Below are 24,456 nucleotides of genomic sequence, written 5' to 3'. Positions count from 1 at the left end.
CAGTTCCAAATATGAAATATTTTCAATTTCATCATTGAAAGAGAACAGATGATGCATAAGCATTTATAGTTCTACATGCAGGAGGCCCCAAGTTCTCTTATACCTCCCAGTGTTTCAGATCCTTCTAATACACTTTTAGAGTTAGGAAATCACTCATTATGCAGTGACTTCTTTTAATTACTTCCCACCATTTAAAAAAAAAATCTTTGGTCAAAATCCTTCGTGGTTTTCAGTTTCTCTCCTAGAGAAAAAAATCTTACAGTATTTGACATGCCCTTCAGCATTAGTGCTTTTGGAATAAAATACATCTTCCCTTTGTTCGTTATCAAAATCTATTTATATATTTCCACTGGGAAATCTCAGACTCATAAAGCAATGAGAAAAAGCACTAATCCATTCATTAGCTGAGTATTTGATCTTTCCAAGACTATCCAGGACATAAAAATTAGACTTCACTATTTTTCTCCTACAGCAATGTAATCTTTAAAAGAAAACTAAAGGGAAAAAAAAAAAAAAAATCAAACCACCACCACACACAAAAACTCCCTGCTTCTGCCTTTCAAAATATAATCTCTGAAAAATCTCCGGAAGCAAGCTACAAAATGCCTCAGAGAAGAACAGATATACAGGCACCAAATTATGAAGCTTAGACATTATTTACATGGGTAGTACGATCAAACTCAGCCACAAACACACACAAAAAAGGCAAAACCCCTGCAAGGCAGTGTTAATAGTCATCTTTGCCCAAGATGCCTCCAATCCCTTTACAGAAATTTCTTCTTTTTTACTTGCATACAAAAACAGAAAGATGAACAATTTTCTCATTTCACCCACTTTTTTCTTCATTTCTCCTAGTTATTTCATCACCTTTGCAACTTAAACCAAACCAACCAACCTACAATGTAAGTTACAATACAACATGAAATAAATATGTCAGTATGCTTCCAATCATTTATAAGGACAAACCGGTCAGATTTTTTTCTGATACAAACTGGTACACAGAGATTTCTGTCATTTTCTGAGCACTTAAATATGCTCATGGAAGCACTGATTTGGCAAGCATCAGGGAAGACAATTTTAGATTTGCTCTTCTTACATGCTGAAGTATTTATACTACACAGATTTAAAGTTGGTTCAAATACAAATCTCTCTCTCTGTGATATGTTTTTCAAACCTTTCAGTGCTAGAATGAATTTGAAGTAGATCTTGAATTAATTTTAACACTGGCTTTAAACTAAAAAAAGTACAGAAGAGCTTCATGAAAAATTTGTTAGGTGCTCCAGCTGGGAGCAATCCTTTGCCTTGCAAATGCCAAATCATTTACTGTTCTGTTTAATGTTTCCTTTAAAAAAAAAAAAAAAAAAGTAACACTTTCCACAATGATCAAGAATGTACTCATCCTTAAAATTCCTACTTAAAATCCCTACTGGCCCCAAGATAAAGAAACAAGAACTGTTAGACAGGATTTCAAGATTTACAATTTCTCACCCAATGTAAAAATGTAAGTACAAACATAGAGTCAGACCAGACCCTCACAGCTCAGTATCATGTTTGTCCCATTAGAACCCAATCTGGAATATGACCAGAATAGGAAAATAGTAAACAATCTGCCCTTCAGATGCCCTCCTTGCCATCCTGCACCACCTCTGCATTTAGCAGACTACAAGTATTTTTAACACATGAACTTACCATGTTCTTGTGTACATTCTTAGCATCTAAAACATCTGTGAAAAGGAGCTTCACACCTCAAGATGGGCTATACAAAGCACCTCCTCCTCTTCCTGCTTTTGAACCTGTTCCTCCTGCTTTCACTTCCGCCCTCTCCAGATCTTCTTTTGGGAAAGACAATGAATCATTGATCCCAGTTCACACTTGGTACATTGGCTACGTGAAATAACTTCATTGCCCCTGGACAGCAACATGTTACTTCAATGGTGAGCTGCTTGTGGCGACCCTGAGTAGTTAGTTGCAGGTCATACTCAGGGCAGGCAAAGCCAGATGACCAGCATCGGCTATAAATGGAGGCTCATTTCTCTGCCATATTATTCTTATTCTTGTTATGACAACTCCTGAGAATGCCTGCCTTAAATCATGAAAAGCCTCAAGCACTAATACGTATGTGGAGGATTTCTACAGAGACTTCTAGAAACAAATACTTTATCTGCTCTCTTTAACTTTAGAATAACTTACTTCAAGTTGTCAGGCAACAACCATTACTACATTGCTGAAAGCAGGCAAAGATTTAACCCAGAGCCCTTCACATGGCTGTATGAATCCCGATGCCACAAATGACAACTGAACGATGTTCATACTCTTATTTCCTTTCTCCTTCTTCAATATGAAGGGATAGAGTTTATCCTTAAGTAACACTGCAGGTTTTAATATGAATATCCCATACAGCAGTCACATCAGCGATGCTCTAAGGGCAGCTGGGGAAAATTACACCAAAATGAGTGATTAAATCTTCAGGAGAGTTTGAGCTGTAAATGATCAGGCTGGGTAAAGCAAGCAGGGGGAGAAGTGTCAGAACTAAGAGTTACAGTGCTAAGAGAACTGCCACCTCTACACACTCATATGTCCCGATGTAGGTGTGCATGTGAACAAGTGTCAGCATCATAAAGCATAATTACTAGTTTTTTAAAAGGAAATCACAATTTTTAAAACACTGTTACTCTTCAAGTAATTTCCTTACATTTAAAAACTATATTTTATGGCATAAAGCAAAAATATGTAACAGTAAAATGACTTTTTTAAAAGCAAATTATAAAACGATTTCTACCATCTCCCAGGAGCTCATAGCTATTATTTTTGTATTTATTTTGTTCCCTTGCATTGCACATCACATATTCTATACTACAAAATATTGACAGTTTTACAAGCACAATATCATGCCAATGACTGAACACACTACCTAAAATTCTAAAAAATCAAATCTCTACAAAACTGAACATCAATTTCCTAACTCAGCCTGTGAAAACACTAACTTTCACACTTCTGGAGCAGTAGAGTGGACAACACTGGAGAAAATTCAATCCCCACCTCCACAAAACCAGAAAACAAACACAACCCTCTTAGACGCCACCACAAGTTTAATTCTGATGCATTGTAATTTGATTTATATAAATTAACCAAATTATTTGAGTATTAATTAGGAGCCATAACTTATCAAACAATTAGTCTCTGTTGACTATTGTAACTGGTTCTTGGAAGGATAACAAATTCACTGGAAAGTTAATTGAAGCAAATTTTATGTATGTTGTATGCCCTTCTCAAATTCATTACAAATTATTTTTATATTTCCATATCACCTGTTGTGTCTGTATTAAACAGCTATGCCCTAGAACAATTTATCTTGAGCACAGATTTATTTGCACTTAATATATGCCACTGAACAAGATTAGCTATACTTGAACAAATCTTAAATGCTGATTATTTTATTGCAGTTCTTATAAAAACCTTTTACATTCACAGTTGTACATGGCGGTCATGTATAAAAGGAAGGATTTGGGATTTTGGGGTAGTTGGAGACAGGGATTATTTTATTTTCTTCAGACAGGCATTTTTTGCCATTGAACTATGTATGATATTAACCATGATAGAAGTTTCTACATCACGTCTCAGCAGTTCAGTCAGACAACATCAAAGTAATATTTATTCTTGCATTGCATTGCAGTTGGAAAGCCTTTTTATTATATTAGAATAAAACAATATACTAAATTCATATATTACTGGATTTTTAGACAGAAAGTAGACTTTTATTATTATGACATCAGATACTGTTTCTGAAACAAAAGCTTTTCAGTTCAACGTTCTGCCTCTTCACTACCCATAGAAAACTGTTCCAGGATTTCACTTAATTACACTTGAAAATTTTAGGTCAATGTTCATTTGAAGGTTCGACAGTGCCAAAATTATTAGGGGTTTTTTAGGTGTTTTGAGTGGGTTGGTTGGTTGGTTGTTTTTTTTTCCTCATGTAAAGGAAATGCTTTCAAAAATTAACTGGTTGAAGAAAAATAGAATTTAAGTAACTTTTTCCCAAATACCACTGTTAATTGGAGAAAAGGTAATGATCTAATTATGAGAGGCTATGACTTTCATTCCAATTATTATCTTCATATGAAACTTGGATATACAGTAAATTACATACCAGTAGATGATGGTGAGGTTATCTTCACTTTCCACATTATATTAACCCACAAAAGTAAATGATTTTTTCAATACACACACCCTAACATTTAACTGGTGTGAAGATGTTAACAAAGTCAATATTAAGTTTCATGTAACTACTTGTAACTAGATAAAAAAAAATTCCCACTGAAAATACACCAATAATAACAATTTCCATCCTTCTATCACTTCTTTGATCTGGATTTATCCAGATGAATTTCATCAGACGAAACTGAAAAAATACATGAAGAAAAAGAAAACGTAAGGGGAAGTTAGAAAACTTGCAATCAGTCATTGACTGTCACAGATGAGTAACAAAAAGGAGCAAGTCTACCATGGACCTTGCACTTTGGTACCTTTTACTTTCAATACAGCCTAGAAAGACAGGAGTTTCTCAAACAATCCTAGCCACCAGCATACTGTCATTGGTGGCAAGATCTGGAAAAGATGTCAAAAGCTAAAAAGGAACTCATGAGAGGTCCTATCACCCACTGACTCTCACAATGCAGGCAGAAAACACACCAGGAGTGGCACCTGCCGTGCCACCTACCCTGCAAGCCAACCCCTCTTCTGTTTTCAGGAATGACGAGAGTTATATTCTTCTGCCCGAGATTTGGGAATTTCCCTAACACCTTCTCCATTCAGCAGAGCTCAGCAGAAGTTTTCACCATGACAAGGTATGACGCCTCAACAGGAATAGTTTTCATTTTGCTGGTGCCCCCACACAGGAGTTTAAAAAGTATAAAAAGATAATGAGATTAATTTCACAGACTTGATTTTTCCAACCTAAACATTTTCCAAACTTTACATTCATAAGAACTATTGAGTCTCTTCAAGTTATTGTGCAATAATAAAGTCTTGAAGATTACACTTTTAGAGTTTTCAGCATCATAAGACTGACTGCAAGATACTACTCGCGCAAAATAGTTCAGGTAACTTTTCCATTAACTCAAAATGGGAGTGTTTAAACCAGAAACAATTTCACTTCAGAAAAGAACAGGTTGGAAGACTATTAGAACACTCACATTTGTTTTATTTTCTTCTCAGTGATACACGGCAGACAACCAGGGAAGAAAGGTGCTCTGAAAGAAAATATAAAGCACACGTTTCAGTGGAAATCTGAATATGCAGCAGCAGACAGAGAAAATCTTTTGAAAATCCAAACAATTCCATCAGAAACCGAACAAGACAGCTGCTGTCTCCTGATGGAAGCAGAGGGCTGGGGCAAAGAAAAAGGTGTGTGTGGGGGAATGTTCTGTGGGAACACAACACTGCCAAAAATCTCTTCAGCCCAGATACCCCCTTGGCTGATGCGATGTGGTCAAACACAGAAGCATCCAGTGACAGTCTGAGAAATTCAAGCAGTGTTTTCCTTCCTTTCTTATTTGAAAGGTGTATAACTGAAAAGACAACACGTATCATTAAGAAATAGATGTGAAGTTGATCACGCGATGATAGATGACCTAGCCATTTCATGAATAATTTGGGAAAATACATTTGAATTACTTCATCTACTTGAGCAACATTTCCCATTTAAATAGCTGGAACCAACAGGGATTCCTTTTAAAAGCTGCCCTTCTTACTGTGGCAGGCTCAGCTGAGAACACAATGCCCTGTTCACAGCCATGCAAACTGGAACTGCAGCTGAACAGTTTTGCAAATTAAAGGAAATTGGAAATTTTGAAGAACAGATGAGACAACACACATTTAACATCAGATACAGGTGTTCCTAAGTTTTACAAACCTTGCATTACCTTTGCTACAGCTCCTCTTCCTTTCACTGTATGTTGACTCTTTCCTCCACACATGACTGCTCTAATGGCACTTGAGCTGTCAAGTGTCAGGAGCAGACCAGATTCCATCACACATTCCTGCGCCATCTGCATCCAAAATACTTAATTCTCACCCACCAAAAGTGAAACATCAAGCATCTTGTTTATCTTTCCTTCCTCATTCTACACAAGGAAAGATTCCTTTCCTTTTTAAGCCTGTTTCCTGAGGGCTGGTGCCCTGCCTACAACCCTCAGCAGTACCATCTTCAAAGTTCGCACTTTGAGAGACTCAGTAGCTTACCAAAGCATGCGGCAAGCTGGCTTGAAAGAATCACAGCCTCCTGTCTCAGGAGGCAGAACACCTCTTATTTCTGAGTTACTTCCCAAAACCAAACAAATAACCATTGCCTCCACTCCCTACAACATCCTATTCGTACTTTACATGGCTTTGACAGAAAAGAGTAGGTATTGCCTTACCAGGAAAGTCACAGACGTGCATGCTAATGCCACACGGAATGCTAAAATGCTCTGCTAAACCTCAGCCTTTGAAAAGGAAAAAAAAAGAAAGAAAAAAAAAAAAAGCAAAGCACACTGCAGGCAAATCACATGTGCTGGAGTGCTGTGATCAAACTTTGCTTCAAAATATTATGGATTTCTACTAGATCTTACAGCTTTCTAATCGTTGAGGTCTTAATTGCAGAGGATGACTTAATTCACACACATGCTCAATGCCAAGCCCTGCCTTGGTACAAGGGTTATGTTATCAGGCATACAGCAAGCTTTCTGTATCTGGCAGCGTCTTAGAATTTCTCTTCCACTCTCACAGCTGTGAAGCTGATTGAATAGGAGGTAGGAATAACTAGCATTACAGGCATCTTGACTATAAACATTTCAACCCCACCTGGATTGTGCTAATTTTACAGGCGGCTGTAAAATTAACTCTTACTCACCTTTCGCCACTTACCAAAGACACATTTGAGCACAAGTTTATTTTTCCCCAAATTTTCTGAAGTAGAACAAACACAGAGAAGAGCATCACGCAGACTTACTAACAAAACCCCAGCAAAATCCCCTGTGTGCTGGGGGACACCACCATACCAGCCCCAGCAGTACAAAATAGGAGAAGGCAGTTTCCTCTTAAGTGGCAAAAACTATGAATTATTTCTGGTTAGTGTTTTAGGACTTAAGTACTTTTCTATGTATTCTGTAACTTACCAGCTGCAGACAATACAAAGAAGAGTTACTTTCTACCAAGGTTGGGGGTTTGTTTGTTTAAAAAATAAAAACTAAAAAAAAGCCAACAAAATCAAATCAGTTATAAACAAGACCTAAGGAGCTGGTAGTATTTCACTGAATTTGAATAGTGACTCTAAGTTCCAACTACACAAAAACATGGGAACAATTGTACATATGTTTTGTAACAAATTGTTTATCCTCGATTTTCTCATTTATTTGTGTAATTTCCCAGGGTTTAAAATGTCACTCCCTTTTTAAAGCAAATGGACAGCATCCAGTGAATATATGGAGATCGACACTGTGGTGGTGGTGTTCTTTTTTTAACTTTGCAACTAAGTAAGAACTATTTGCTTACTTGGAAGACAAGAGATGGTGTGTTACCTTTGACGTACATCTAGATGAAATGGAGACTTTTGTTACAATCTATTTTTTTTTTTAAGGGAAAAAAACCAACAAATAATTATCAAAAAGTTAGCTTACAGTATATACGCAGACCTTTTAAAAAATATATTCCAGTTATGTTCTGGCAATTTTTTTCTTGCTTTCAAAAGTATGATTTAATATAATCAATATACAGAAATACTATGAAAAGTCAACTAACAAGTTAAACAATATAGAACAGTAAAAAAATATAAAAATATAAACCAGTAACCATTAAAATTTAAATGTTTAAGTCAGATGTCCAAATTTTACAATGTCTTTCATATTTTTTGTTTTAGATCATTACGGTATAGAACACTCCACAAATCTTTTTGTGAATGAAATTTTTATTTACACACCGTATCCAGAAGCAGATACATAAATCCTTATACAATTATTTTTCAAAAATGTGCAAGAAATTACTATAATTTTGTTTACAAACCAAAACACATTAAAATCAATGGACTTTGGATAATTCACTCTGTGGCGTGCTTAGTACAAATAGTGCACACCAGGTCTGAAACAGAGAGAAGTGTAAACTACAGCAATCTGGATTGTAAGCATTAACTTCATGGCACTCAGTCACCACTATAAAAATTCTTCAACCCAACAGGTATTCATACAAAATTCTTTAAGAATTTTTCATTATCTGAGTAGAATTTAGAACACTTTCCAGATACAACAATGCCATATTTCCCATATTATGAACTACCATCTAGCCCATTTTTTTTATTTATAAAGAATGCTTATAATTTTTATTCTTTGCAGTCATAAAAAGGTTTTAAGAAATTAAATTGGCAATCATGAATTTATCCATAGCTTAGCTCAGAATTTGAAAGTTTGGAACACAGAAATACTTCTCATCAGAATCACAGCCCATATATTGCTGGTATGCTATTTTAAATTCATAATTCCAGTATTCACATCGATAAAATGCATCAAAACAAAAACTGCACAAGATTTCACTTAGCCCAGCAGTCAATATTCATAGAAAGAAATTGACTTTAACAAAATGCAAAGTCAGCTCATCTGAGAAGAAAGAGTTTAACTAATAATTGCATTTCTGATCCTTCTGACAGAAAAAGATTTTGATAAAAAGATGGCATTCACTATGGCAACAGTAGGATAAGTGCTATATCCTTCAAAGTATAGTATAGATTAAAGTATACAAATCACTTTCAGTTGTTCCTAACACTGGATTACAAAAACCAAAAAAAAAAAAAAACCACAGAGGAAATTGTGCAAATTTATTTTTCTATTTCCAAATACAAGGTGTGGTTTTACTCTTCTGATTGGTAAAACAGACAATGTTATCAATAACGTCAATCATTTCAGATGCTCAAAAAAAAAATTTTATTTCAAAGTTTCATTTTCAAAAACATTTTTCCCACAATTCAATTGCATAAAAAGCATATCTTTTGAATCCTTAAACTGTTGTGCTGAATAAATAGCCATATTTCTACTCTATAAGGATCACAGTCGGTTAGCTTTTATTCCTAGTGTATCTACTTCCAAAGGCCCCCAAACTATGCTCCATCATCTTCCTATTATCTGTCAAGGAAACTTCTTTCCTCTAATTTTCATGAAGCAGAAGTCAACACAATTTTTGTGGTTACGCTGAGTAATTCTAAGTTGTCTCATAACTAAATGTTACTGTGTTTCTTTCATATTAATCTTTATTATAAGAAACGGTAAGTATCTTTAATGTTTTCAAAGTAATTTTTCTGGGTTCCTTCTCCTGGCTGGCCAGTTACCTCAGCATGAAAAAAATACTCTGAGGTTCTAATTAATGAAACCTGTAAAAGTAAGTATTTGTGTCTACTTATTACTGATTTAAAGTATTTTGAGCTTAGTAGAAATATCACCACCACTTTTTTATTTAGAAGCAAAGCGGTATATGGTTCTCATATCCTAGGCATCCACCACTTTACAGTGTTCCTTTTGTGGAAGATTTGGGGGGGGGGGGGGGATGTGAGCGGGGAGAGTTAACTCGACCTGATTAAGTTCACAGGTGAAGAACACAGCAAGGAAGGCCATTAAAAAGATGGATAGCTGAACCAAAGTGTTTAAAAAAAAAAAAAAAAATGCATCAACTTGTATCAGTGAACGAACGAACATTTACAAAGGCATGGGCAAGAAATTTAACGTGTGTTCTTACACATTTTTCAATTCAGGAACAAGACCAGGATATTATAGCTTCAAATATTTATGTTTCAATGTAATGACTGCTAAATTAATGCATGTGGCATAGGATAAACATATCTAATCCATTCAATAGTGGTATTAAAATGGCAAAGAAAATATTTAATATACTATAATCTTTCAAAGATTCTGTAGAATGCATAGGTCCTCTAGCTTGTATGGGGAAAGAATTTTTAAAGTGAAGAAAATGCCAGAGGTCTTCTTCCAAAAGTATGCGTCTGAAATCCATAAAAATGATTTTCTTTTTCCTCCCCACAGACAGAATCAGAACACTGTACCATACAATAGGTTATTGTGCCTTCTGAATAAAGTTAGTGGTCCTGATTCAGGGCCGGGGGGGGCAGGGGGGGAGAGGGGAGCTGGAGGGGGGTAAGTCAGTAGAGGGAAAAAAAGAAAACAGAATTCACACTTTCATACATAATATCTCAATGGCAGAGCCAACAAATTATCCATATAGACTGCTCTAGATTATTTTTTTTTTAAGTTTAAAACTTTATCAGACTAAAGAAAGAATCCTTATTCTCCCTCCCTTTAAAAGCAAAGGCAGCCTTTATCTACCTTTGATTTTTTTTATTTTTTAGTTAAACATTATGGTCAAAAAATAAATTAAAAAAATATAAATTTTGTCTATCAATTCAGGCAACCCAAGATGTAGTGCTACTGCACCACCTTGCAGCAATACTGTATTCATTATTAAAGACTTATTTCAGGGGACAAAAATATTAGCTTCAACAAGAAGAAAATGACCTAAACAAGAAAGCTCTATCAAAGATGAACAGCATTTTCTAAGCTGATGTTTACTGACTAGCCACTCCTACCAGAAATGGGGAAGATGACATTCTAAAATACAAAACAAGGGGTAGAGGCAGGCAAAGCAAGCCTCCCTCCCAAATTAGCTCCCTTTTACAAATAACTCATAAAAGATAGAATCATGGGGAAAAGAAACCTGAAACAAATCAGAGAAATGCCATGGATTAACCTTGTATGACAAAAATATTAATGTAGAACCTGTACTCCCCACTGAAAGTCTTTTTCCCTACAGAAGGTTAGAATAACTGTAAGCTTTCCAAATGCCAGAATCTTTGACAGATACAAACATTTACTTAATTGATTCAATATTTCATATGTCAAAACATATTTCATGACAGTAAACAAACATTTTCTGCATTCAGTGTATATCCAAACCTCTTTTCCCCATAATTTGAAAGGCTGTGAGAATAGAGCTTTAGAGATGCATTTTAAGCATCTTTCATCCAAAACATTATCAGTCCTGTTCCTTCCTCCCCAAAGGATACCCAAAAAAAAAGGGGGAAATGATCCAAAGGACATTAGTGTATTACTGCACTTTTGAAATGAAAAAAATGCAGAAAATGGAAAATAATAAAAATCCAAGTAGCTTGAACATATATTGTAGAAGTCATCCTATTAGAAGTTTTACCCCATCCTTAAAATGGCTTATCAATTTATGGTCTATTCCCACCCCAGCAAGAGGAGGCAGGAGGGAAAAGGACAGAAAGAGGGGACCTGGTAGGTGTTCATTTATGTAACTAATGGCATGATTTTAAAAGACAGTATTTGACAAGACCCCAATACCACAATTTCCTTATAGGTACTACACATTGACTTTCATAGGCTTTTTTTTTTTTTTAAAGGCCATTTTTAGAAGGACAAAATACTGAGACAAGAAGAAGGCCGAATCAGCCTTCTCAAAGACAAGAGTCTACAGACAATACAAGGTTTAGGAGAAAGGTGGGGTTTTTTTCCAGAGATATGCTGCATAACCATGTTCTTATCACACAGCTCTGCATGTTCTACATTAGGACATATCTCTATAGAAATTTATAATTAGGATACTAGGAAATAATTTTTAACATAGATGTAAATTCTGTGATTTAGAATACCAGTATGTTTTTTTATCCACAATCATTTTTTTTCAAACAGGCTATTTTAAAGGAAAAAAATTCCATTCAACAAGTTTCATTTTACTTTTACTTATGGTTGAATACACATGAAATGTGCTTTCAATGCATAAAAATCACAGTGGATAGCAGCAAAGGACTTGGGGGAAATTAAGGAGAATTTGATCATTCACATTGTGATTAATCTGCACATTGATGAAAGATAGCTATTTCACACTTCTGAAAATAAACTGGAGATCATTCTTCCCCCCACCCCCCCAAAAAAAAAGAAGCCCCCCAAAATACACAAAAAATCCCAAAACAAACATAAATCCAAAATGCATTACTTTCCTTTTACACACAAAAATGAAATATTTTTATGGCAGCAAAAGATTTTGATAATAATGAAAGTCTGTAAACTGTAATTCAATCTCTTTTTGTTGTTGTTGTTCCCAAAGTGCAAGATGCAAGATTCCCGTAAGCTTTCAGTAGTGCTTTTCCTGTAAATAATCCTTCATTTTGTTTGGCAAAGGCAGTTTCTGAATCAGGTCTATTCTGGTGTACTGACGTATAACAAAACGACACAGATATTGTAAAGAACGCACCTGCATAAACCGAGATACTGGATTTGTCAGTCTCACTGGGTAAGTTGCAGATCCAGGCAGTCGGGATCTCGAATAGCAGAAAGCTCCATTTTCAGAGTCCCTGATTGAATGTTCAATTAAGTCAACTATAGACGTATGTCCCTCCACATCTGGTTGTTCATAAAAGCTAAACCTACCATTTGAGTGTTCAATTCTAGTGTGAAGAGTTTTTCCATGGGAACGAAAACTCAAACTTAAAAGATAACGATCATCAGAACTATCTCGAACGAGAAACGAGCCATCAGGCACATTAGCTAATTTTCCCTCTGCCTCCCAACGTGTAATGGGGCCCCAGTACCATCCTTGTTTTGCAAGTTTTTTCAGTTCTTCTGTGAGACTTGTCACAACCATAGGACCACTGTTCTGAACAGAATCATAAACTCTTCCAACTCCAGGGGCAGTGTTAGGATCAAAATTCAAATGGCAGCGCATACTTTCAGCCACATGGGCATCTGTGCCATTTAATCCATTGAAGTTCCTTTGGATTTGATTATTCTGCATTGGAGGTAGCAAAGGCGAGAGTGGAGGGACATCGCTGTGATTAACTCTTGAGCTTTGCAACATGACCCCTGTGGTACCAATCAACAAGCCATTCACTGTCTGGTCCACAAAGATATCCGGTGCAACGACTACATCCTGATCCACTTGGCTCTCTTCTTCATGGAAAGCATTCCCCCCCACTTGAGAAGAAACAGTTGAAACTTCCATGGGTGAGGAACTATCCAGACAGTAACTACGTGATCCTTCCAAAGGATACATTCCCTCATCTAAAGGCACAGTATACTGAATGTAGTCCTGAGGCATTAATCCAATAACTACAGGCACATGTTCATCAATATGAAGATGCAAGTCCCCATTCTGAGATTCCGTATTTTTTAATGCATTGTTTTGTTCCTGGAACACGCTGTCTGACTGCAAGTCATGGAAGTCCTTTCGAACACCATTCAGTGCTGGGCTTGGATTAGAGGAATGGACCAAGGCCTTCACTTTCACTTCCATTTTGATGCAAGTCTCTTCTGAATTTGTAGGTCGAAGAGGCCATGGAGTTGGACTGTAATGGTGATTACGGAGGGAGGTGGATCTCAGAGGTCTTTGAGCTCGCACATCTTTGAAGGTTATTGGAGCAGATGAGGAAGAAAAGGTGTCATCATCTGCAGAGCTTACAGATGGTGTGCTGCCTTTGCCTTTCTGTTTTTGTTTTGCTGAAAGCCTCCTTTTTAACGTACCCATTAAGCTTTCACTTTTTGATCTATTTTTGCCGCCTTTTTCATCTTCACTATTGACTTCACAGCTAGCCAAATCTTTACCATAGCAGCTGCCAAACAAGGAGTCATCTTTTCCAAATTCACTTAACGATGGCTGCTGAACCACTACAAAGTCACTTTCATCTTTACTTTTATTTAAGTTAAAGGACTTGCGAATTGTTTTGAGACTAATTTTCTTCATTATGACAAGTTACCAAGTCTGGCTGATCAGCAGTGCTTGTGGTGATACAGCCCTAACACATGCAGAGCAGCTTCTGCTTCATTTATGTGTTTTATCCAGTCTCATTTAACTTCAAGAGCCATTTCCTGGAAACAAATAAAAAAACAATTAACTTCACAAAAGAAGTATTTTAAAAATTATGCATAAGGGTTTCCCCCTCTCCAAACAAAACAGAAATTGCAGTACTTAAGTAACAGGCATCAAATAGAAGTAAATACAGGCAGCTGACTTGGAAACCAATCAGGCTCAAAAAATGTATCTTCTACATCTGCCTTGGAGATTTCCACAACTTTTTTCTGATTTCACCATGCTATTTTTTAAATACACACACACACATTATATCACACTCACGGGCACATACATTTAATGCCTGTATATAAAATGTTCATGCACAGAAACACTCCTATCTTTCAGAAGGCTCCTAAAAAAAATTGCCACAAAAGTAACTACAGAATACAAAACTATAGGAGATAACAGGATTCCTACACACAGGTTAAACTGCAATTAGCCCTAAAAACATGGTCTTACAAGGTCATACTTTCTTTACACAGGGAAGTTGAGCAATATTCAAATAGTTACATAATTATAGAAAAACTAACTCTAGTGAAAAAAATAGACACCAACAGCAAAGTAGCATCTGTTCAGAGCAAGTCACAGGAGTCCCCTCCTGAACATCTATGAAAGAGAAGTTATTGCCAAACTCTGTTTTAGGCACAGAGGAGGTCAAATCACAGGCTATCCCTGCTAGCACTATTGGAGCTTTTCTTCCTTCAGTACCTCTGTCACGACTAAGTGGACACATCTGTTCACAACCCAGCCAATTGCTCCCACCTGGCACCTTCAAGCATCATGTACTCACCTCCTCCATAAATTTGACTTTTCAGCTTGGTTTTTTGGGGTGGGGTGGCAGGGGCTGTATGTTTGGGGAGTTTTTTTGTTTGGTTTGGGGGTTTTTTGTGTGTTTTTTTAATGTTGGTTAGACCTTCCAAAGCAAGCAGCTCTGCAGAGAGGGAAAGAACAAGAAGGGAAAGAGGACAGAGGGAAGCTGCTGCTGCCACAAAAATAGTCTTACTGTTAGTACTAGCCATTATTCCACGTACCTCCAAACATGTGTGATGTTAGCAGCACAAAGTGCAGCAGTAAGCCTGGCTCCAGGCTAAGCATGGCAAGCTGGAGGAGCCGAAGAATCTTTCGAGAAATCTTTCAAGCTTGGGGGACTGAGGGGAAAGTAAAACAGTCCTTATGCGTGCGCTTCCCACTTTTCTCCCATAGTATCGCAATACAAGCAACTGAGAAAAATAGTGCAATGAACTAAGTTTTATTAACTAAACAGTATGATTTTCTTAAAGAACCATTCAAAAATTGCAAAAAAGCATGTAAAGAGAATGACTACTATAATCAAACATGAATCCATTGACTCTTGTCATCTATCCTCTTGTCCAGCCCAGCTCTTATGGTCCTCAAATACACAAAGGCTAAAGTATCATATCCAAAGCAAACTGAAAGACAATGCAAAGCAACTAAGGATTCTGAGCTTCAAAATATCTTGAAACATTTTAAGTAAAGCCCTGCTGCCGGGGTGTTGAACACTGTTCTCATAAAGAGCAGAAGCATTAAAGCTTGATTTACTCAGATTTCTACCCTAGCCTTATCTTCAGATTCCCTACACTACCTGCATTACCCTACCTCAAAGACCTTTTCTGTCTTTGCCATAACCTCCAACATTTCCTAAGTCCATTTTTTGAGTGTCTTCAGCTCTTCTCATTTCCTTTTCTTTTATCAAACTAAACCACACTTTCCTTTCTCTCAACGGGGAGAAACTAAGTTTCTCTTCTGCCTGTAAACTGATTTACTTGCCATCAGCAGAGAACAAAACACCCCCAAAAAACTTGATTCCTAAACAAAAGACTAAGAACTAACCTTTGCTATAAACAAATATTAAAACCTTAAAAAAAAAAAAAAGAAAAAAAAACCAGGACCAGTATTTTATTAGAAGTTCACTGCTTATTTGCCACTTTTAACCTGACCCCTGTGGTACCAGGGGTCCTGACACATTAAAAAACATATTCCACTTACATAATTTGGAGATGATACTGAGATATGCACAAGTATTTTCAAACGTTAAGACACTACTTTTGTTTTCCTTGTCTTATGACAGATAAATGCAGAACCATAACATTTCATGTTTTGAAATACTTATGTTTAATATGAGCTCCATATGTTTGGAATTGGGAAATATGGAAGTACTGGGAAAAAACCCCACACAAGTAGAATATATTTAGTGGGTTTATATGCCTGGAATTTGGCATATCAGAATAACTGACGAAGTACAGTATTAAGAAAAACCTACAGATAAAGGAAGAGTTACATGTCAACTATAAGTAGACTCAAAACACCTTGTTGACCTTCTATTCCTAAACCATTTGGGTTTTGCCATCTTAACAATACTCTTACTTATAGTAATTACAGTACTCTTTTCATTATATATAACTAAATGAACCTACAAAATGAGTGAAGAATACAACTTCAGGATTCTATGCAGCTCCTAAACCAGGGGTCTTCAAACTTCTTAAACAGGGGGCCGGCACACGGATGAAGTGGCAGGCAGTCATCTGCGGCTGCTTGGTTTCCCCCCCAACCCCTGGCGGGGGGTGGGGGGGTCTGTAAATACCGGGGGCTGGATTGAGGACCCTGGGGGGCCGTATCCAGCCCACGAGCCGTAGTTTGAGGACCCCTGTCCTAAACTGACAAAGTCAGAGTCTTTTTCACTTGGTAAATTTAACTGTGCCTTTGTGTATGTAGTACCAGAAGCTTAGGAATCCTCAATGTTTCTACCATGAAGCCCCAATGTGAAATCCACAATGTTCTCCAACTGCTTCTGACTGACATTCACAAGCCAATACTATTTCCACTTTACAAGATATGCTCCCCCATCCTTGTGGGGAGTACACCACAGTGTTTGCAGTTCCTAACCCTAAAAAAGCTAGCATGAAACAAAGTGAAATCTGCCTTCTAAGCTATGGACAAAATAAAAGAATGTTATCACATTGCTGATTTGGAAGAGAAGTACAGACCCCAAGGCTGATTCACCAACTTTTTTTATTGATGTTTCAAAGGAATTAGTTACCTAAAATGTGGGTGAAAGAATAACATTTCTTCAGCTTCTCCATAAGTCAAGGACTAAGCAAGTCACTTAAAGAACAGGCTCTCATCACATACTAGTCTTTCAAAATGTGTTTTTTTAGAAATTAAAATTCAGTATGTAAAAAATATTCTCAGATAGATCTATATGGCAGCACACAGAGAAGTCAAAATTTTTCACTTTGGAAGTGACTACTGAGCAAAAGTGTTTTACATCTGTCAAGTCTACTTTAGCCAATATCTTTATCAAGCAAAATGAGCAATTATCCAAGTGCACAACTCACCATTTACATCATTGTAACATTTCATATAAAGAAATAATAAAGGTTTGAAGTTCAAATATAAACCACATAAACAATATGAATATAAACCAGAAGTCCAGCTCATTCATCCAAGAAAAGACAATTAAAATCTAGTCAATAGCAGTCCAGGTCAAAACTCTCTAAAGTAAAACATACCCTACAGAGAGATGACAGCAAGCCTCTAAAGAAGTCTCCCATATGAGAATCATTCTATTTTATGACAACTTTTACACACATTTTATCCAGGACACAAGAAAACAATACACCCTGAAACCAAATACCCTAATTGATCCAGATACTCTTCTTTCTTTGCACATACTTAAATATCTGAAATTTTGCATTGCATATTAATGTGTTTAAAAGTGCTGTATAAACAGCCCCCAATATATAGAACACTCATACACTTGCAAGCGTATAATTTTCCACTGTCTACATCTAGAAGAGCCCAGCATGCACCTCTTCCTGGAATACATCAAAATTAGCTACACAAATTCATAACCCTCAGCAACACAACGGCTTTTGCTCTCATTACAGTCAGCATCACCGAAGTCTCCCATTCATATGCTCTTCCAGTGCCATCTGCTGTACAGTGAATTAAGACAGTCTAACTGGAGACACCTCTAGAAATTCTTCTGGCAGGTGCTTAGAATTATAAACAGTCTCTGAACTATGCCAACATACTCCCAAAGCCTGGTGGCTATGTACACAGAAATACCTGGAACACACAGACTGAAAATGGGACAATCAATCAGACCCAGAAATAATGAAATTTTAACACACAGAGTAAAAGGCAGAATGAAATGCTGGCTTCACCACAAATTCTGCATCTTGGAATCTTTAAAATTATGTAGGTTGACAAAACACAGGCCTCTGGACAAAAACTACCAGACTACTACCCAGCAAACACAATGGTCCCCTCTGTGCTTATAAAAATAGTCAAAAAACATGTATTGATCACAAATGTGAAATTAGTGAAGAGAATTGAAGGTAAAACTTTACTTTAAAGGCTGCTTCTCAGAAATATGAGAAGCAGGTCACACGATCATGTATTGTTATTATGGTGGTGGCCAGCACTGATTCATGAAAAATTATGACAGTTTAAAAAAAACATACATAAATCAGTTTGTGCAAATCCAGTTTGAATATTCAAGACTTCAGAGTAGTTTCAGTTTGATCCTATAAAATGGTTTCAATGAACTACAATCACATTGCTATCTCAGTGCAGTGCTTGCAAAAGGACACCAACAAAACCTGATTATTTATAATGGCCTTTATTAATTTCTTACCTTTTTCACAATTTTAGGTTATGTGCACTCATTTCCCAAGATAAATGCTATAAACAATGCTGCCAGAATACACTACTATAGAAATAAAACAGCATTAACTTTTAAGAGTCAGGACAGAAAACATCATACTGGAAACATACAGCGAAGTATAACTCATGATTGAACCAAGAACTGTCTTTACAAAGCTTAATAAAGATGCCATCACAAAAATGGCTTGGAACTATTAATCAATGACACTGCAGATAACTTACACTTTCCCAAAATAAATGTTACTCTGCTATATTCTATATGTTTCTATGAAGTGAAACAATGGAGCGTTGAACTATTTTTTTGAACAGCTGTACTATTCCTGAAGTCTGGCTATTCATGAGAAATATATAATCCTTCATTCTTACATTGAATCATAGTAAGACTGCCATCATTTACAACTTCAAGTTACTGCATTTTTAGCATAATTATTTCTATTAAGAAAATAACTAAAAATAACCTGGAAGTGTAAAAATGTTTCTGCATTCCTGGGGCATGACAAGCACCAGGTTTTCATTACAGTCTGATAATGAAGCCCAGTCTACTTATCTGCAGAAGTACAGTTCATCTGCTGTCCCCAAACTCTCACTGAAATATATTCATTCATTACTTGGAAGGGTGTTTTAAAAAGAGCATTCTAAGGTAACACAGATTTCAAGTTCTGTATTTTGGAAATTCCTAAGTGTCTAAATGTACTCCAGAGCTCCTCAATCTATTTATGTAAATTCCTGAGAAGTTGTTCTCCATGCCTGTTGCATTGATTTTACTTCAATAATGAAGTCTGCATCACTGGAAGTTACTTCTTCAAATCAGTAACGACATTAACTCAAGATATTTCCTGCCATGTACTTGTAGTTTTAGTCTATACGAGTATAGCAACTACAAATAAAATATTAGTTACATAAAAAGAGATTAAATATCTGTTTTGAACACAGTTTCTGTGTTCATAGATACATGGCAGCTTTCACATTTCTCATTATACATGTCATTAGCGTACTGAAAATGGAGAAGTTTTTCCCTTCCCTAAGTTTCAAATAGATTCCTACACTGTATTACTCTCTAGTTACACCTTGAAGACAACAACAAAAACAGACCACACCACCCCCCCAAAAAAAAGATGGCTTTAGTAGTGGCTTGCTTGCTAGTGGATGAACACTGTTTTAAAATAAGATCACAAATTTTATAAAAGCCTACCCTCTCCTACATACCTGCTTTTCTAGTGAGTGTGATGCAGCTCAGATGCACACCTTCATATAAAATTGGAATAAAGGTAAAAAACAGATGATAAGCTTATCTGATAGTACTTTATAATCAAAACAATTCAAGAGTACTTAAAGCCTTCTATTTTCAAGCTAATTAATCAAAGACCTGAATACTGAGTTGATTTTATTCACTACAAATTTAAACTTCCACCTTCTAAGATTTGAACAGCCGAGGAAAGTAGTCAGCTTCTCTAGAGGCCAATATAATTTAACAGGTCTTACACAGATTACAATTCAAAACAAACAAACAAAACCCAACAGTAAGTCATGTAAATTCGTTTTTTCTTCCTCCTCCTTTTACAAAGCTTTAAGGGAAAACAGTCCACAGGCGCTAATGTTCTAACCACAGAGTAACCCTGATCACTATGAGCAACTTTTAGCCAAAAATAAGCAAGATACACCTTTGATAGTTAGTAGAAAAATGGGGTAAAATAATAAGAAAACCTTAATGCAAAGGGATTTTTCTTCACCACCATTAGTGGAACTAACTGTATGCAAAACCAGGAACAGAACCATTGAAGAGGTCTCAATACCTTGACTGCTTGCCTCTGGCCTGCTGTTGAAAAAGGATGTCCCTTAACATCTGGATTTCCCTGAGGTTGGGTCTGTGTGTCCCCCGTCCGTGTCATCGTGCCCCCCCCCCCCCCCCCCCCCCGTTTTCTTTAAACACTACTTAATCATGGCTGCTTGCAGCAAGTCCTGTTCTTCTTTCCCATATTTGGTTGCAGGACGGAATATTTCTATCCGATTGGTAGTTTTCCTCTGGGGAGTAACTAAAGAGTGTTAAATGGCATCTCCGTACTACAGTTCATCTGTGTATATACAGTCTTGTAACTACAGTAATGTCATCTCTACAACAGCCAAAACCAGTTTAACACTAACAGTCCTCACCCAAGGTGACGTGTCCCTTATACAAGAATGGCTGATTGGGATGCATGCCTGCTTCTGGGCTAACACAGACATGCTAACCTGGTATATTAAACGGAAAACAGCACCAGTTGATATCAGCTGGTATCAGTTTCAAAGAAAGCACACACAGCATCAAGATACTAGTGGTACTGCTGGAGTAGGAAACTCTGGGGGAGCTCGTGGATGACAGCCAGAACAGTAACCACTTCAGCCACTCCTACATCTCTCACCAACTGGGAATCAACATCCAAACAGGGAACAAAGCAGACTGTACTTTTTATACATTTACTAAAAAACTGGCACAAGTACCACCTTTCATCACTTTCTTTTAAGCAGACATCTGATAAAAAGTATACTGCTAACAAAGTTTTTCAAGCATACTGAAAAAATACAGGGAAAAAGGAAGCCACAACTTGGCAAACAAAAATAACCCAGCAGATCTGTGTATGCCAAGCCACTGAAAAAGAAAGTAGAACATTTTCTGCTGAATCAAGTAAGAGAAGTCACTAAAGAAACCTGATGTGTGTAGTCCCTGTGCATGTGTTTCACTGCAGGCAATCACATCCATGAGCGCATATAAACCTTTGTTTTTCTTTTTCACACAGCTGTGCAAAAGCAGACAAAGAATGAGAATAATGCTTGGTCCAGCTCAGTTTTCATTTCTTGCTATTTTACAGGCTGCAGCAGCCAGACTTGCAGCAGGCTGTCTGTCAGCAAAAATTAAGTTTAGCTTCACAAGCAAAGGTTAGATTTCCTTGGGAGATGATGTATGAGAATTCCTTTCTGAGTAAGGGTCTGTCCCCCTTCTCCATTCCGACAGGTGAATACACAAAAATGTTTCTCCTCCATTGTAAGAGATAGTGGTACCCTCAGCATGACAGGGGGGTCTTTATGCTTTCCTAAGATATTTATGCAACTGTCTTAAACCTTAATACGGTCATGAGTCTGAAAAGTTGTAAGACTACAATAATCTAGAGACCAGCTTCTCGTTCAGCAATAAGAACCAACAGCATGCTCTTTAGAAAGGAATAATTACAAAAATCTTAGGAAAAAATTGGTTTACAAAAGTTACCCGTAGAAATCTGTATACAATTTACAGTAATATACCACCTTTGGCAAGGAACAGATTCTGTGCCTACTTATTTGAGAACAACAACAGTGTTTGAAATTAATATAGTGAAAATGAAAGGAAGAACAGGAGAGACATCCAGCAAAACCAAAAAAAAATCGCATTTTCTGTGCTTCTTTTTATGAAGTAAGTACAAATGCCTAAATCCTGGCACACATGTTGAAAAGAAAATAACTTATCTAACTGTATGGATGCAGGCACTAAAACCCAGTCCTGAATGCAGCTTGATTCTGAACCACGATGCATTTCAAAATGAAATATAGAAGTGCTGTCTGTCCACTTAAAGCATATGCCAGAAAGACAGAAATAGTAAATCAGACCATTCTCTCCAAGTGATTTTTGTGGTCTGCAGTGATCTTGACTGTTCTCTTAATATTAGTGACCAAATAACATAATTGTGAGAAACAGTTTTCCAGCCCTTCCCAAAAAAGGAAACAGAACACTTAGCAGTCGTGCAACAGGTGAATATTACCACTTCATATTGATTTGTATTGACGTCAGTTTCACTTTTACATAGTGCTACTTCAGAGAAACACTGTCACTGTGTGCAACTTCCAAAACACAAACGAAGCCAGCTGAAAAGGGCCTGCTGCTGACAGGTATTTCGATGAGGGGACATAAAGTAGGTACCATGCATGACCTTTCTTACAGTGCTATCAGAAGAGACATTCAGCTTTCCAGGCCAAACCTCTGCCATGGACCAACTCCACAGTACACAGGGCACATACTAAAGGGGCAATACAGAAATACACCACCCAGTTAACACATGTACATGCCTGTCTGCATCCAGGAAAATAATGCTAAAAAAGAAAGGAAAACACTATAAGGGGAAGGAGAAAACTACAGGAAAAGTAAAGCCTTGTACCATATTTCTGCAGAGGATTATAAAGGTTTACACAGGATCACCACACACTTCACTACAGTACTTGCTGATATAAACACTTTCTTTTTTTTTTAATATTGTTATTCTGCCTAAATTATGAGCTGCTAATTTGTTAAAATCACCATGTTTGCTTCTGCCCATCCAATTCATCTGATGTGAAAATTGAGAGGAAGTAGCATTTACACACTGTAGCACCAAGCAAGTATGACTGATAATGATAATTATGCTTTCATTAAGGTGCAACATGGGATACTCTTCTTGAGCAGCAGAAATGAAAAGCCTAAAAACACCAGAAGAGCTAAGTCACATTCAAGGGTAGATGGGGGTGTTTACATAAAAAAAAAAAACAAACCGAAAAACAAAAAACTGACATTTTAAACACCTCAATAGCCACACTATTTAGCCAACAGATAGCTTCATAGCACATATTTCTAAAACTGGTATCTTGACCAGCAAGTTGTAAACTGCTCACCTTCCCACTTCTGGGGGTGTCTGTCTGACAAGACAACCAGAAACATATGTAATCAGCCTTTGTTCCTACAAATAACATTCACCTGGCATGAAAGATACGCAAAAACAGGAAAAGAAAATTGCACAATTTCAAGAGTATAATTACTCTCAAAATATCCTGAAGAAAAAAATAAACTTTTTAAAATTACCCTAAAAATGTAATTTACTTTAGAACACACTTTTCTTCAAGTAATAATCAACATTTACCTAATCTATTCCATTAGCAATAAAAGAAATACTGAACTCTGAAAGAGAAATGCATTTGACACAGATTTCTCTAACACATACACAATCTGAAACACAAGCAGCTGAAACAAGTTTTTAAAATAAATTTGGTTTGAAAATTCACTATACAGAAAGAGGATTCTGCTTTTCTACCACATCAAGTACAGTCATGTTCTACAGATGGAGGACCTGTGCTTGAAGTAAGACTCTTTTTTTCTATTTTTCAGCTTCTCAAGAAGGCCTGAATGAAATGCAATACACTGCTCTTCTACCTACCATTCTGCCTTGGATCTCACAACTGATGATGGCTGCACCTGTGGCTTCAAATTCATTTTTCAGCTGGGTTAGTTTGAGTGGGGCTGAATTATCCTCTAAATTTTTACGACTAGGTAGGATCTCAGGGTTCTTTGCAGCTATCACCTCACCACTTCTACCATGCCATTTTCAATAACAAAAAAATGTTTTCTTTCATTAAAAAATAACACTCTATCCTCTCAGTTTAAGCTATGATGCAGCAGTCCTTTATAATGTAGTTAACCCTTGACATAAATGGAAGGGTTAAGTAGACCCATTTATGGTCTGAGGGGAGAGCACAGTGCCTTGATAAAAGAGAAATAGAAGTGGAAAGATCTTTCCCACAGCATCTGTGCAGCATTTGCACATGGAGTGAAACCACCAAGCATGCTGAAAACGAAGAAGCAGTTAATAAGGACATTCCTCACAATAATGGAGAGGAAGGGACTGACCTCTGGTTTGTGACTTCCTTCACTAAATTATCAGACAGAAATACAATGTATCTGCTACATGGACACCACAAAGATCCCACCATTCTCCTCCAGACAATACAAAAATGTTTCATGTCAATATTGTACAATACTTGCCTCTTATCAAGGCATTCGGTTGCCATACAACTCAAAGATTTAATAACTTTCAAACCCGCAGAGACTCCTACTTCCAT

At 36.8% G+C, this 24,456-nt stretch overlaps 1 protein-coding gene across 2 annotated transcripts in view; it reads right to left on the bottom strand.

Annotated features, from left to right (window-relative positions):
* Positions 1-7,924: 7,924 nt before the first annotated feature.
* SOCS6 (suppressor of cytokine signaling 6) overlaps positions 7,925-24,456 on the bottom strand; it is a 29,796-nt gene continuing 13,264 nt past the window's right edge. For both annotated transcript variants that reach the window (XM_037380883.1, XM_037380884.1), the window contains exon 2: positions 7,925-13,910. In XM_037380883.1, the coding sequence (XP_037236780.1) occupies positions 12,181-13,785 (1,605 nt within the window). In that variant the 5' untranslated portion in view covers positions 13,786-13,910 and the 3' untranslated portion in view covers positions 7,925-12,180. The remainder of the gene's footprint in view (positions 13,911-24,456) is intronic.

The sequence above is a fragment of the Falco rusticolus genome, chromosome 3 (assembly GCF_015220075.1).
Source record: "Falco rusticolus isolate bFalRus1 chromosome 3, bFalRus1.pri, whole genome shotgun sequence".
In the NCBI taxonomy this organism is placed as follows: domain Eukaryota; kingdom Metazoa; phylum Chordata; class Aves; order Falconiformes; family Falconidae; genus Falco; species Falco rusticolus.
Note: the sequence above shows the minus strand (reverse complement) of the source record. Positions and strands in the feature narration are given on the sequence as shown.